Source organism: Chiloscyllium punctatum, chromosome 11 (genome assembly GCF_047496795.1).
Source record: "Chiloscyllium punctatum isolate Juve2018m chromosome 11, sChiPun1.3, whole genome shotgun sequence".
Taxonomy (NCBI): Eukaryota; Metazoa; Chordata; class Chondrichthyes; order Orectolobiformes; family Hemiscylliidae; genus Chiloscyllium; species Chiloscyllium punctatum.
This window is the reverse complement of record NC_092749.1, coordinates 98,641,780-98,653,796: the sequence shown is the minus strand read 5'-3', so window position 1 is coordinate 98,653,796 and position 12,017 is coordinate 98,641,780. Positions and strand designations below refer to the sequence as shown.

The following is a 12,017-nucleotide window of genomic DNA, read 5'->3' as shown; positions in this document are numbered from 1 at the left end:
ACACTCCAACTCAATTCCTTTTTCCTGGCAATGGAAAATTATGAGGATTTCTGCGATACCTTGGGGTATTTTCTGTTGCACAGCTATGTTGCGTGGCACAGTGGCTTAATGGTTAGCACTGCTGCCTCACAGTGCCAGGGACCCAGGTTCAATCCTAGACCTTGGGTAATTGTCTGTGTGGAGTTTTCACACTTTTCTTGTATGTGCATGGGTCTCCTCCCACAGGCCAAAGATGTGCAGGTTAGGGTGGATTGGCCATGGGAACTGTGGGATTACAGGCTTAGAGTGTGGAATCCTCCTTGGAGGGCTGGTGTGGATCCAACGGGATTCTGTGAGGTGCTTCCCATGCCTGTTGATTCCTGATGGCTTTCCCATCGCTTGTACACACAGGCCTTTTGCAGAGACAGTGAAGATAAGGCAGCTCAGGCTGAGGGTCTCTTACAGACATTGGAAAACCTGAAAGTGGGTCCCAACAGTAAACAGTCCCTGCAGCAACAGTCCAGAACGCTGAGAGACAAGATTGGAAACGTCCGGGCAAACCTGCAAAACCAGTACGTGATCGTTTGTTTTATTGGTAATTCTCATCGTGTTAATGCTTCAGTTATCCAGCTCAACCAATCCTCCCACTCCTCTTTGTCACATGTTCTCTCACTAATCCCATATCCCTTCATCCCCCTTCTCTTTCAACCACCCAATGAACCTATTCAGAATTGTTAACATCATCTCTGCTCCACTTGGTCACTAGCTCCCAGTTTTGTGGCCCAAGTGTGTAAAAAATATCGTTTTTGTCGTAAATCTCTCCCTCCACTTGTAGTGAAGTTAATCTCGGGGTATACATTTTGTCAAATGTGGCAGTGAGAAGAAAAGACCAAATTCACTGGGTGCCTGAATCTTAGAATAATGAACTTTCTGTTGTCTATTATAAGGATTAGCTTTTTAACTCATTGACTTCAATGAGTTCTGCCATTTTAATTTGTTGGCCACACTCTCTCTCTCTCACACACACACACACACACAGACGCGCACGCACACACGTATGCGCACACACACATGGACACACTTGCGCGCATGCACACACACACACACACACACACACACACACACAAACACACAGACGCGCACGCACACACGTATGCGCACACACACATGGACACACTTGCGCGCATGCACACACACACACACACACACACACACACACACACAGACGCGCACGCACACACGTACGCGCACACACACATGGACACACTTGCGCGCATGCACACACACACACAAACACACAGACGCGCACGCACACACGTATGCGCACACACACATGGACACACTTGCACACACACACATACACACATACACACATACACAGCATATCTGGGTTATTTTTAAAGCTATAATCAATCTTTGATTATTTTAACTCCAAAAGTAAACTAATGTCTCTCAGTGTTTTCTCTCTCCTGTTGTAAAACCCCATAGTATAAACAAGCGTCCATTAACACTCCAGGAGGCACATACAATTTAACATCATGGTTCTGGAAAGACTGACCTAGTTAATTATTTAATCTCTTCAAAAAAGTAGATTAATACCCACTAGTTTAAAGTCTAGATTCAAAAAGAAAGATGCTACTACGCATAAATCACGTACCCTTTTATCACAACTGTAACGTGGTAAAATGTCACAAAGCGAGACAAAGAAGGAGATATTCCAACAGTGATAAAGAGTGTCTTAAGGAGCATTTTTAAGGAAAAGAGAGGGATGGCGTGAGTTAGGGAATTCTAGAGCTCAGACCCTGGATGGCGAAGGGACACTTGCCAGGGACAGTGTTCCACCCAAGGAGCAGGAGAATCGACGTTTCGGGCATAAGCCCTTCTTCAGGATTCCTGAAGAAGGGCTCATGCCCGAAACGTCAATTCTCCTGCTCCTTGGATGCTGCCTGACCAGCATCACATTTTCCAGCAACACATTTTCAGCTCTGATCTCCAGCATCTGCAGTCCTCACTTTCTCCAGGGACAGTGTTCCATGGAGACTGTAGGATTGTAGCTCATTGCTGTGTTCGGAGGGATCCTGAAGGGGAATTAACATTGGAGGGAAAGTTGTTAAATCAACCTAGTCAGGGGCTGAGAGCCAGTGTACGAATTACCCGATATCTCCTTGCATAATAACTAACTGGGGGATTTGACATGGTCGTACTCAGTGGATACCTTTCACACATTTCCATACCTCCACTTCTCCAATAATTCTTCCATGTGACTACTGAACACCCTGGTGAGGCGAGATCTGAGGAACCAACGAGCTGATTTATTTTACTTGATTGCTCCTGATTTCACTGACAGCCTTCCTTCTTCTGCTGCAGTGTGAAACATCTGGAAGAGATCAGGGCTCTGTGGGCGAGCTTATCAGCAAGCTTTGAGTCACTGGGCCACTGGGTGGTGGAAAAACAGAAGGAGCTGAAAGATGTGGAGGACTGGTCCATCCCACTGGAGGAAAAGCTTTCCAAAATTAAGGTACCAATCTTAATTGCAGCAACGTATAAAATCATGAGGGGCATGGATGGGGTAACTACGCAAGGTTCACTTCCCCAGGGTGGGGGAGTCCAGAGCTAGAGGGCATAGGTTTAAGGTGAGAAGAGACAGATTTAAAAGGGACACACGTTCTCCCTGTGTCTGCGTGGGTTTCCTCCGGGTGCTCCGGTTTCCTCCCACAGTCCAAAGATGTGCAGGTCAGGTGAATTGGCCATGCTAAATTGCCCGTAGTGTTAGGTAAGGGGTAGATGTAGGGGTATGGGTGGGTTGCGCTTTGGCGGGGCGGTGTGGACTTGTTGGGCTGAAGGGCCTGTTTCCACACTGTAAGTAATCTAATCTAATCTAATCTAAGGGGCATCTTTTTCTCACAGAGGGTGGTGCGTGTATGGAATGAGCTGCCAGAGGAAGTTGTGGGGGCTGGTACAAATATAACATTTAAAAGGCACTTGAATGGGTATATGAATAGGGAGGATTGAGAGGGATGTGAGCCAAGTGCTGGCAAATGGGACTAGATTAGTTTAGGATATTTGGTCGGCATGGACAAGTTAGATCAAAGGGTCTGTTTCCATGCTGTATAATAACTAAAAAAAAAAGATATTAATATATATCAATCACATAACCTTTATCACAGCTGTAACGTAGTAAAACCTCACAAAATAGGACAAAGTAAGAGACATTCCGACTGTGATCAAGAGTATGACAGTATGACCTTATAACTTTGAACCCTAACCAGACAAGACAGGAGAGGCAGCAAATTATAGTTTCTCTTCCAAGGTGAAAGACAATGATCTAATGTTTGTTCTCGACTCACAGCTTCTTGTGGATGCCGTGGTCTCGAAGTCAAAAGAGATGAGGAGCTTGGAAGAGGAGTCGCAGAAACTGGCCCAGTTTGTCACCTCCGGCGAGATCGCTCGTGTCAAGGCCCGGTTGACCCAAATATCCAGGCAGTGGGAAGATCTCCATCAACGCAGCCAGGAGCTGGGCAGCGAACTGCAGAACCAAGTCTCCCTGCACCAAAAACATGACAAGGCCCTCAAAAAGGTACTGACGCTTCAGGGTCACTCGGTCAGATTGTGATTTCGAGCAGTGAGTGAAGCTTTGTGTGTTGCTGCTGGATATTGAGTATCTTTAGCTTTGGAGGGGGCAGTGCTTGGGACGGCACGTTGGCTCACTGCTGCCTTACAGTGCCAGGGACCCAGGTTTGATTCCATCCTCGGGCCACTGTCTGTGTGGGGTTTGCACATTCGCTCTGTGTCTGAGAGGGTTTCCTCCAGACATTCCTGTTTCCTCTCAGAATCCAAAGATGTGCAGGTTAGGGTGAATTGGCCATGCTCAATCGCCCATAGTGTTCAGGGATGTGCAGGTTAGGGTGAATTGGCCATGCTCAATTGCCCATAGTGTTTAGGGATGTGCAGGTTAGGGTGGATTGGCCATGCTAAATTGCCCATAGTGTTCAGGGATGTGCAGGTTAGGTGGATTGGCCATACTGTCGTTTCCAGGGATGTGCAGGCTAGGTTTTGATTTGATTTATATTTTTGATTTGATTTATTGTCACGTGTACTCAAGTACAAAAGTACAGGAGGACAGGGAAAAGTGTGTAATGTTGCCACACAAAGTGCCAACTTCGATACAAGTACCTTGGTACAGAATCTTAAGAAGAAAGTTGGATTAGCCATGGGAAATGCAGGGTTCCCGGGAAAGGGTAGGGAGTGTGTCTGGATGAAATGCTCTTCGTGGTGGGTGGGGGGGGGGGGGGTGTTGGTGTGGGCTCGATGGGCCAACTGTCAGGAGTGTGGTGCTGCAAAAACACAGGAAGGTCAGGCAGCATCCGAGGAGCAGGACCATTCATCAGGATCCTGAACTGCTGTGCTTTTCCAGCACCACACTCTCGACTCTGATCCCCAACATCTGTGTACTTCCACACTGATTCTATGAGCCTTAATACCCTTCCAAAAAGATGGAAAAGGAAACAGAATTTTTGCTTGTTAAAAAAATTGATATGCTGATACCAGGAATGGAGGGGCTGTCTTATGAGGAGAGGATGAGTAGATTGATTAGTTGTACTCGCTAGAATGTGGAAGAATGAGTGGTGACCTTACTGAAATGTGCTTCCGGGATCTTGCAGAGTAGATGCTGAGAAATTGTTTCCCTGCGTGGGAAATTCTAACACCAGAGGCTGTCATCTTAGAATGAGGAGTCACACATTTAATACAGAGATGAGGAGGAATTTATTCTGTTAGATGGTAGGGAATCTGTGGAATTCTACATCACAGAGAGCTGCTGAGGCTGTTTCCATGGCTGAGATCAACAGGTTTTTAATCAGTAAGGGAATCAAAGGATGTGGGGAAAAGGCAGGGCAGTAGAGTTGAAGATTATCAGGACAGGCCATGACCTTATTAAATGGCGGAGCAGACTGGATGGGCTGAATGGTCTATTTCTGCTCCTGCACCTTATGGTCACCAACGATGCATCACACACACACGTGCACTCGTACACATACATAACACCACACTCATATATATATATATATATATATATATATACACACACACACTCACACACTCACACACTCACACACTCACACACTCACACACTCACACACTCACACACTCACACACTCACACACTCACACACACTCACACACACATACACATACATAACACCACACTCACACACTTGCACACACACACCATACACACCCACACCCCCCCCCACCGCACACACACAGACAGACACACACCACACACATACAGACGCACACACACCACACACGCACAGACTTACACACACCACACACACACCACACACACCCACACCCCCACCCCCACAACCCCCCCTCCACACACACCACACACATACAGACGCACACACACCACACACACAGACACACACACACCATACACACCCACACCACACGCGCACACACACACCACACACACCCACACACAGACACACACACACACACATCCACACACACACACCACACACACAGACGCACACACACCACACACACATACAGACACACACACACAACCCCAGACACACACACACAACCCCAGACACACACACACACACCCACACACACATCACACACACATACAGACACACACACCAACAACCCCCCTTCCACACACACACCCACCCCCACAACCCCCCCTCCACACACACCACACACATACAGACGCACACACACCACACACACACCCACACACACACCTACACACACACCTACACACACAGACACAGCCAAGGTTTAGATGCCAAACTCTACTGCAAAGTGAAGGCATGTGAAAAATCTTTGTCTTCTTTAAATCAATCCTTAAACGTATGCTTTATTGAATCAGGCAATCTTGTACTTACTTCCTTTGTTCTTTTTCCCCACCTTTTGCAGGTCCAGCAGTCACTGACGGACATAGAGGCCACCTTGATGGGGAGAAGCAACAAGTGCTCCTCTGCAGAGGAAGCTAATCGGCTGATACAGGCACACCAGGTATGGAGGGGCATGGTTGGCTTGGGGGGGATGGCTGAGACACCAAAGTGAGAGATACAAGTCTTTGTGACAAAATAATTTGGAAGGAGGCTTGCAAGAGCTTACGCAAAGTTCTGTATAGAATCCCTACAATGTGAAAGTGGGCCATTTGGCCCATCAAGCCCCTTGACCAGCATCCCACCCAGTTTCACCCTGTTCCCATTTTCTGCATTTCCCCTGGCTAGTCCACCAAGCCTGCACATTGGTCATGGAATTCCTACAGTGTGGAAACAGGCCCATTGAGTCACACCAACCCTCTGGAGAGCAACACACCCAGATTGACCACTCTACACTATCCCTACATTTCCCATCGTCAACCCATCCAACTTTGGACTGTGGGAGGAAACTCACACAGACAACATGCAGACTCCACACAGACAGTCACCTGAGGCTGGAATTGAACCTGGGTCCCTGGTACTGTGAGGCAGTAGTGCTAACCACCGAGCCACTATGTTGGCCCAAACATATATAATTCATGGATCCAGCAATAATAAGTTTTATTATTGATCTACAGTGATGGGGCCATCACTGGCTAGATGAGTTTTTATTGTCGAGCCCTAATTGCCCTGGAGACGGTGGTCGGTGAGCTGTCCCCTTAAGCTGCCGCAAGTCTCTGTGTGTTAAGTGAAAGAGCAGTGCCTTATTATCTATACCGTTTTGGGATGTGTTTCTTTTATACCAGAAACCAAAAACATTAGACATTAATTATATTTACTCAATTGTACTTTATGGAATATTTCTAATCCGGCTGAGTGTACACAAGCCAAATCCTTTGATACCACATTTTTAAAATGCAGCACTTTTATTCAGAATCTCCTTCCGCACTTGAATAATGTAACAGTCCTTCCAGAAGTTGCTATTCCATTTAAAACCTGCCTTTGTGCATGAATAAAAGATATGACTGCTGCATTACAAAATATAAAGGCCTGTTCAAGCTCTTTTCCTATTGACTAATTTTCATTTTGGCTCTCTCTGTGTTTGACCTGCACCTGCACTCTCCTGTATCTTGGCTAATGGAGTTGGAAGGATTTTAAATTTCACCGCTGATATAATGTGATCATAGAGTGGAATTTTCAATTATTTTGATCTCTACAGTGCTTTACTTTCTTTCAAATCCTTCCACTTGTAAAAATTCCCTCTGATTTCATATTTTGTTATATTTCTGTTGCACAACAGCAATTGTGATCTGAATTCCGTAGATGAAAATGTCCATGGACAATGTACAATCCATGGAAGGTGTTGTTGTTTTTGTTGGAAGTGAGTTTCCCCTGCTCTGCTCTGCTGCAGGAGTTCTGTCAGACCATTGAGCAGATAAAAACCCCAATGGCGTCACTCTCGACGACTGTCCGCAGAGTCAGCAACAAGGACGAAGCTGCTCAGGAACTGAACGCTTTGCAACAGAAGTACGAGAGGGTGCGAGATCAGGCCCAGCAAGTACAGGTGGTGCTGGAAGACCTGTTGTTACTCTGGCAGAAGTGAGTAACACTGTCAAAGTCTCATCCATGGCATTGTTAGAGCTTTTGTCGAGAATGACTAACATATATCTCTCACACACGCACACACATCTCTCTCACACACACACAAAACACCAACATGTATCTCTCACACTCAAACATTTCTTACACACACACCTCTCACACATATACACCTCTTATACATAGACACACACCTCTCACACATATACACCTCTTATACATAGGCACACACCTCTCACACATATACACCTCTTATACATAGGCACACACCTCTCACACATATACATCTCTTATACATAGGCACACACCTCTCACACATATACACCTCTTATACATAGGCACACACCTCTCACACATATACACCTCTTATACATAGGCACACACCTCTCACACATATACACCTCTTATACATAGGCACACACCTCTCACACATATACACCTCTTATACATAGGCACACACCTCTCACACATATACACCTCTTATACATAGACACACACCTCTCACACATATACATCTCTTATACATATGCACACACCTCTCACACATATACACCTCTTACACAGACACACAAACACACACCTCTTACAGACACACACACAGTTTCACACATGCAATGCTCACACACACGTTACACACAAACACACACCTCTCTCTCACACATACCTCACATTCACACACCTCTCTCACACACACACACACTCACATGCACACACACAACTCCCACACACACCTCTCACACTCACACACACCTCTCACACTCACACATACCTCTAACATCCACACATACCTCTCTCTCCCACACACACACTCACACACCCATCTTACACATACACACCTGGTACACATACAAACATATACTCGCACACACACACCTCTCTTACACACTCACATTGTACGCAAATACACACACACCTCTCATAGACACACACCTTTCTCACATACATAACTTTTAAATACACACACCTCTCATACATTCATGCACACCTACCCAACCTACCTACACACAAACCTCTAAACAGTGTTCATACACATATATATCTCATCTACACATTTTCTCTCTCTCTCTCTGACACACACACACACCCAACCACCCAACCACCCCCATACTCACTCTCTCTCTCTCACACCCCCATACACACACACACACACACGCCAGCTGGCTGTTCTATCATCATGTGGCCCAGCTGACAGTTTGAGACCTTTGAGACATTCCCTTCTGCTTCTGAAGGCATTACCGATAATTGTCCAAATCTTGAAGAGTTTTGATTGGCTAGATTTAGAGAAACTTGTCCCACTGGCGGGGGTGGGTGGGGGATGGGGGGTGTCAATAGTCAGAGGACATCGATTTAAGGCAATTTCCCAAAGAATTAATGGGGGAGGGGTGGAACACTGAATAGAATCCTTGTTTTACCCTGCTCTGCGTGGAAGGATATTGGGAGCAGGTTCGATAACTACTTCTCTGAAGGGGGGGGGGGGTTGGTGAAATGCTGGAAAGGAAATGTGTACAGGAGTTTGAGCAAAAGGAATTAAAAACAGGACAAAGTATTTAAGCCTTTCAAAGGGTTAGCAAAGTTGGATGTACTTGGTCTTTGCTGTTTGATACCGTGACACATTGAGATATTTTGAATATTCTTGAGTGTTCTGCCAAACTCTCATGAGACCAAAGAAATCTCATGGTATTCTTTCTTCAGAGGAAGACCGAACTCTCACCATCAATCAGTTGATCTTAAGAACTCCCATTCACACGCTCTCTGCATTTCATTGAGACACACTAATTGAGAGCACTGCAGTGTACATGGACGTTACACAATGAATATCGTGTGCTGCTTGATGAGGCAGGTTTGATTGTAATTCTTTAAGCAAAATTGGCTAAAAGAAAACTTGATGTAGAAAAGTTTCCAGGGCTTTGGGGAGAGAGGGGGAGGTGTGGCACTTGGCACAAACCTGGTGGACCAAATGGCCTCCATCTAGCTGGAAGGGTCTGCAGTTGTAAAGGGGATTTGTTCACCTTTGTTGAATTTACAGTTGCAATCTCGAGGTCTGGGGATTATGTACTTTGCTCTTCCTTGCTTTGTAATACTTGGGTTTTGTTGGAATCAGGTATGAGAAGGACCTGTCCAGTTTCGTCTCTTGGCTTGAAAGGCATGAGACAATCACAAGCTCCTGGTCTCCCTACCTCCCTTCTGACCAAGCCAAGCTGCAAAATGAAGTGCACACTCTGAAGGTAAGTTCCGCGTGTAGCTGCAAGTGTTTACAAAGCAATCGGTGCGCAGAGACCTGGGGATTGTACGATCAAGATCGCAATGGGAAGCCACAATGCAGCTTGAGTGAGGCGCTTGTATTCAGAACCCTTGTGCAGTGCTGCCCACTGTATCTACACAATTAACTATCGCCCTTCACAAAGCATAAGACCCTTCTCTGAACTTGCAGATGTTGATCACGGTTTATTGCCTTGGTGAGGAACCGTCGTCGTTATGTTTCGGAATGTTTTGCTGCTTTTGTGTCAATTGCGATGTTATGGACTCGACCAAACCCCGTCAAAGTTCAGAAGATAGTCTAAATCCTAACTTTTTGTTAATTTAAAGGTAATGGCTACATTCAGTGCACTGTCAAAGGAAGTGCACCAAACACCTTCTTCACTATCCTATCTCCCTGCGACTCTACTTTCAAGGAGCTGTGACCCCACAGCTGTCTTCCTGTGGATTACTGTCCTGTGTACTGTATTTCTCCCTGTCCCCACAGGAGCTGCAGTCTGAGGTGATGTCCCAGGAGTCGGTCCATAGGAGTATCGTCACGCAAGGCAAGGCTTTGTACCCAACCACCTCAGAAGAGAATGTGAAGGCGATGAAGTCAAACTTACAACAGCTAGACAAGAGGTGGCAGACTCTGTCCCACGCTGTCAAGAAACGGTGAGCTTAATTGTGTGTTTCTGCACTTCTGTTTTTAGATCGGTGATTTTTTTTTGTAGTTGATTTTGGAGGGCCATGCTGGATTTTTTTTTTAACAATGATATATCACAAAAGTATTCACTGTGGGCGTTGCTGACTGTGCCAACATTTTTTTGCCCGTCCCTAATTGCCCTTGAGATGGTGGTGGTGACTGCCATCTTGAATCGCTGCAGTCCATGTGCTGTAGATAGACACGCAACACCATTAGGGAGGGAATTCCAGGATTGTGGATTGACCGACGGCAGGTGGACTGCAGGGTTTCAAGAAGCCAACTCACCACCACCTTCTCAAGGGCAACTTGGGACGGGCAATAAACCCTGGGCTGAGTCACGAGTGAATGAAAGCAATAAATTAATTTGAAATCTGTATAAATCTTTGATTTTGCTTCTGCTGGAGTACCGTGTCTTGCACATTTTAGGGAGGATGTGACAGTATGACTGAGAGTGGAGAACAACATGAGGAAGATGGTTCCAGGAATGAGGAACGCCAACTGCATGGCTAGATTGGAGTTGCTGAGGCCATTCTGCAGTGAGACGAGGAGATTTGATAGTGGGAGTTAAAATGATGAGAGCTCTGGACAGAGGAGACAGAGAGAAACCATTCCTGTTGGCAGAGGGTCAAGAGGCAGAAGTCACAGATTTAAGGAGACTGGAAATAAGAAGCACAGGGGACATGAAGAAAAACGTTCTTGTTCAGCAAGTGGTTAGGGGCTGGAAACAAATTCTCCTGAGACTTTCAAAAGAGAACTTGATAATTACTGTACTCGCTGGGCCATGGGGATGGTGGGACCATGGGGTAATGGGACCATGGGGGTAATGGGACCATGGGGTAGTGGAACCATGAGGGTAGTGGTACCATGAGGGTAGTGGGACCATGGGGGTAATGGGACCATGAGGGTAGTGGGACCATGAGGGTAGTGGGACCATGGGGGTAGTGGGACCATGGGGCTAATGGGACCATAGGGTAGTGGAACCATGAGGGTAGTGGTACCATGGGGGTAACGGGACCATGGGGGTAATGGGACCATGGGGGTAATGAGACCAAGGGGGTAGTGGGACCATGGGGGTAATGGGACCATGGGGTAGTGGGACCATGAGGGTAGTGGAACCATGGGGGTGATGGGACCATGGGGGTAGTGAGACCATGGGGTAATGGGACAATGGGGTAGTGGGACCATGGGGGTAATGGGACCATGGGGTAGTGGGACCATGAGGGTAGTGGAACCATGGGGGTGATGGGACCATGGGGCTAATGGGACCATAGGGTAATGGGACCATGGGGTAGTAGGACCATGAGGTAATGGGACCATGGAAGTAATGGGACCATGGGGGTAATGGGACCATGGGGGCAATGGGACCATGGGGTAGTGGGACAATGAGGGTAGTGGGACCATAGGAGTGGTGGGACCATGAGGGTAGTGGGACCATGGGGGTAGTGGGACCATGAGAGTAGTGGGACAATGGGGGTAGTGGGACAATGGGGGTAGTGGGACAATGGGGGTAGTGGGACGATGACGGTAGTGGGACCATGAGGGTAATGGGACAATGCG

General features: G+C 46.7%; 1 protein-coding gene across 16 annotated transcripts in view; it reads left to right on the top strand.

Annotated features, from left to right (window-relative positions):
- LOC140483251 (nesprin-1-like) overlaps window positions 1–12,017 on the top strand; it is a 585,321-nt gene that overhangs the window by 186,721 nt on the left and 386,583 nt on the right. For all 16 annotated transcript variants that reach the window (XM_072581374.1, XM_072581386.1, XM_072581377.1 and 13 more), the window contains 7 exons: window positions 391–551; window positions 2,347–2,497; window positions 3,329–3,556; window positions 5,907–6,005; window positions 7,332–7,519; window positions 9,621–9,744; window positions 10,263–10,429. In XM_072581374.1, coding sequence (XP_072437475.1) covers window positions 391–551; window positions 2,347–2,497; window positions 3,329–3,556; window positions 5,907–6,005; window positions 7,332–7,519; window positions 9,621–9,744; window positions 10,263–10,429 — 1,118 coding nt within the window. The remainder of the gene's footprint in view (window positions 1–390; window positions 552–2,346; window positions 2,498–3,328; window positions 3,557–5,906; window positions 6,006–7,331; window positions 7,520–9,620; window positions 9,745–10,262; window positions 10,430–12,017) is intronic.